Below are 3,905 nucleotides of genomic sequence, written 5' to 3' on the forward strand. Positions count from 1 at the left end.
ATATCTATTCTGTTTTGTCTCTGTGGAGCAACGTCTATGCAGAACCTCAAGGGTCACTGGCAGCTCCTCCACAGCTGTGTCCTTCAGTTGACTAGTCAGGGTACTTGCTTTAGTTAGTTGTACAAACAGCGTCTGTCCAACAGATGAATAACATGAAGACGCATTGAGAAATGAAGGAGAGTCCTGCATTGCTTAACTGTGCTGAACTGTCCAAACTGAGGCAGCAGCTGCAATATTTGTCCTCACAGTTTTTGGCAGATGTTTCCACGACACAAGGCCAACAACACATTTGTATAAACTGAATCTGAGGAAATTAAGTTTATTTTCAGATTTTCTGACAGAACGATCGTACTTTTGATCGAGTGTTGCGCTGAAAAGCTGCTTTGCCTATTTTTATTTTTTATTTCATATTTACTTTAGATTGGCTGAGTCAGAGCTGACTTGATCAAATGCAGCGTATTTTGTTTGCTCAATTGATTCAAGCTAATGATTCACAGGGGAGAGAAAACAAACTTTTACAGGAATAATTTTTTTACACTGGATATTAAACAAGAAAGATTACGACAAATAGAATTACTTTTAGTTAATCAATCATGTTATTTTTTTCCTTTAGTGAATTTCTGACTCATTTATCACATTCTGCAATATAAATCGTATGTTGTATATGTACAGAGCCATATTATTAGGAACATATCCTGGAATTCCAGCTTTTGTCAAGTGAGGCCGCTGCTGTGTGTGTGTGTGTGTGTGTGTGTGTGTGTGTGTGTGTGTGTGTGTGTGTGTGTGTGTGTGTGTGGTCACTTCCTCTGTTTTCTTTTCCCCGTGAGTCTGAGTTTATATCTGGAGGTAGGATCAGACTTGTGTAAATCATTGAGCAGCCTCTTTTTGCACAGTTCCTTCTGTGTATTATAGTGTTGCAGTCTCCAGTTTCTTCTTCTGTTTGGCAGTTCAGGGTAATGAGGATAAAATGAACGTAATAACCAGAAGCTGTGTCCTATTTTTCTGGATGCACACGCTGACCTTCGTCAAAAGTCAAGGTAAGACCAAGGATTTCTTGATTATTCAAGTAATTCCTTGATTTTATCGATGCTGAACACGGAAATTGTACAACTATGTATTTATCTCTATAGAACCTCTCCCAGATTGTACACTTCAAGATTTTTTGAATGGGCCCTTGTTTGATTCCAATTTCAACACAACTGGTCTGGAGGCCAGTTACGTTGGCGGGACACAAATAAGCGTGAGCTGCAGTACTGGTTACAGTGGTTTTTCCAACTGCTCTGTATCGAGGGTAAATGGCAGTCGAGAGGCACGAAATGTCAACGTAAGTTATAAACTTTTACCAAACTAAGTATTTCAGTTTATTCTGTTTGATTTACTGTTGGGTTTAAATTATAATGTCCAGTTATCGCTGAATTTACAGTACGTTTCATACATGAAAGGAATTTTTCTCATGAGCTGATTTTCTCTCTCATTCGTATTTTTCAAGCGAGGTCATGTGGTCATGTGATCTTACGGTTTATTTTTCTATGTAGCCCCTTTGGAAATATTTCTCTGTAGTGCACCGCTTACCTCCATTTCAAAGGTTTTCCACTCATCCAATGTATTTCTCTATCGTGTTTTCCCTTCCAGCCCAACAGTGCCCAGTGATCCACGTGAGCAACAACGTGCAGGTGATCGGGGACCCGGAGGAAGCAAACGTTGGCAACGTTGTTCGATTTAGCTGCAAGTCCAACTCGGAGATTCTGAGTGGATCACAAGAGATCTACTGTAATGAAAAGGGAGAGTGGAGCGGAGAAGCTCCGACATGTAAAGGTAAGAGAGAAACGCACACATGCATGAGCCACGACTAATCCACCGGTAACCACCTGCTGGCCGCCGTGTGGCAACCGTAACAACCCACAGGAACCAGTGAGAGATCATCCAGTTAGAGTCGGCAGTCACAACACAGCGTGTTGAATTATTTTCTTTCTGGAGCCGAAACCAAGAATCTCCAGTTTGCTGCAGATGCTGTGACGGTTTTTCTTGGTTGTCAATTTAAGGCTAAAGTGCAAAGAGAGTGAAAAGATAACAGCTATAAACTTAACAGATCACAGAACTGGTTAAGAATGATTGGACTTAGAAATCAATCTCGAAGGAATAGTTTGACATTTGAGTTCAACTTCTTGATAAGAATTAGTTCAGAAGAACAAATCTCACGTCTGCTCTTTAAGTTACAGCGAGTTACAGTTAGCTTAGCTTAGCATAAAGACTGGAAACCGCACCATTTTCATGAATCTTGATTTTTTTCTTTTTTGTTGTAAAATGTCTTAATATTAAAAGTGTAACAACCAACACGTTCTCTCTGTCATGTGCCACACTCCCTCAGCTCCTCTGGCTTGTGAGCAACCACCGCCTCTTGCAAATGGAGACACCAAGAACTCTATGAAGTTCAGCTACAGACAGAATGAAAGGGTTGAATACATCTGTCAGAATTACTACATCATGCAGGGAGGACCCTTCAAAACGTGCAACAACGGTGAATGGACCGGAGAGATAATATGCCTCAGTAAGTCACAACCACATCTTTTACAGGTAGCACTAGTTTTAATTTCCAGTGTTTGGATGACTGCTGCACAGCAAATCTACGGGAGAGGCAGTGAACTCAAAACACAGACAAACTGAAGTTGTCATAATATTACAAAAAATAAAAACGTCATATTTTTGTTCCAGGAATGAAAATGTAAAGTAATGAGAATAAAGTCATAATAAAAAAGAAAAAGTCATAATATTATGCTTGGAATGAAGGATATATAATCTGATATATAATTTACGCTCTATATGTTGAGTATTGTGATAGAAAATGTTGCTGATTACATGAGGGTCAGTGGATTTGAGTTTCCCACTCTAATTTATTTTCTTGAACTGAGTCCAGCAGTGGTTATATATATATATATATATTGTGTGTATATATATATGTGTTTGGAGTCTGATGTGTTTGATCTGTTTCAGGACCCTGCACTGTGGATGAAGAAGCTATGAGGGGACGTAACATTAGGTTCAGATACGGCCGAAAGGATAAACTGTATGCAGCCCACGGTGATGTGATCGAGTTCAGCTGCACCAGAGGAAGACCTGTCGGCTCCCTGGGGATGCGTCCTATGTGCGTGGACGGCGTGGTGCACCTGCCCTCGTGCCAATAAAGGATTTCCAGTCCAATGGATGTGATAAACACTGAGGGGTCGTGAATCGGTCCGGTCATAACTACTGGAACTGATGTACGTCATCGTGCTGTGTGTCATTTTAATAAAAACTGTTCTGGCTCAAAATGACAAGAAAGTGTGTTGTAGTATTCCACTTTGACTTTTTATTGCACTGAGGAAGAAAACAAACAATTAACTGCACATTTAACTGTTATCATCTGTTTCTCTGATCCTCGGTTTATTTTGAAAGTTAAAAACAAGGAAGGAGGGATAACAGTATGGAGGGTAGTGGTGCACCGATGTATCGGCCGTATATCGGTAGCGGCCGATATTCGCCTCGTTTACTGCTATCGGCGTATCGGCAATAAACTTGACTTTCACCGATAACATTGGCCGTTATTCATTGGTATGTTTTCTGCAGCCTGCCAATCTGGCATCCAGATTATGGTACACTGACGCCGGGTTTACACCGGGCTCTGAAGCGCCAAGGAAAGCCAGGCGCCTCCCATCCCCCCCCCCCCTGTTAAACCTTTGTGCGGTTCACATGGGCTGCGATGCGCCGCGCCGCGCCAGCGCCCTTCACCGATGGTTTCGGCGAGCGAGCGTATCGATCCAGGAAACAGACTGAAAAATGATTTTAAACGATATAAATGACATATTTGATATGATATAAATGATCAAATATGCATCCCATACTTTGTATTCCCTTCTGTTGTCCTGGAG

At 41.3% G+C, this 3,905-nt stretch overlaps 1 protein-coding gene across 1 annotated transcript in view; it reads left to right on the forward strand.

Moving 5' to 3' along the window:
* The window catches only part of LOC124854698 (complement factor H-related protein 1-like), a 29,095-nt gene extending 25,787 nt beyond the window's left edge, over nucleotides 1–3,308 (forward strand). The window contains exons 2-6 of the mRNA XM_047342956.1: nucleotides 948–1,037; nucleotides 1,193–1,324; nucleotides 1,633–1,815; nucleotides 2,369–2,548; nucleotides 2,992–3,308. Of these exons, the coding sequence (XP_047198912.1) occupies nucleotides 948–1,037; nucleotides 1,193–1,324; nucleotides 1,633–1,815; nucleotides 2,369–2,548; nucleotides 2,992–3,182 (776 nt within the window). The 3' untranslated portion in view covers nucleotides 3,183–3,308. The remainder of the gene's footprint in view (nucleotides 1–947; nucleotides 1,038–1,192; nucleotides 1,325–1,632; nucleotides 1,816–2,368; nucleotides 2,549–2,991) is intronic.
* The last annotated feature ends 597 nt before the right edge of the window (nucleotides 3,309–3,905 follow it).

This window comes from Hippoglossus stenolepis, chromosome 14, assembly GCF_022539355.2.
Source record: "Hippoglossus stenolepis isolate QCI-W04-F060 chromosome 14, HSTE1.2, whole genome shotgun sequence".
Taxonomy (NCBI): Eukaryota; Metazoa; Chordata; class Actinopteri; order Pleuronectiformes; family Pleuronectidae; genus Hippoglossus; species Hippoglossus stenolepis.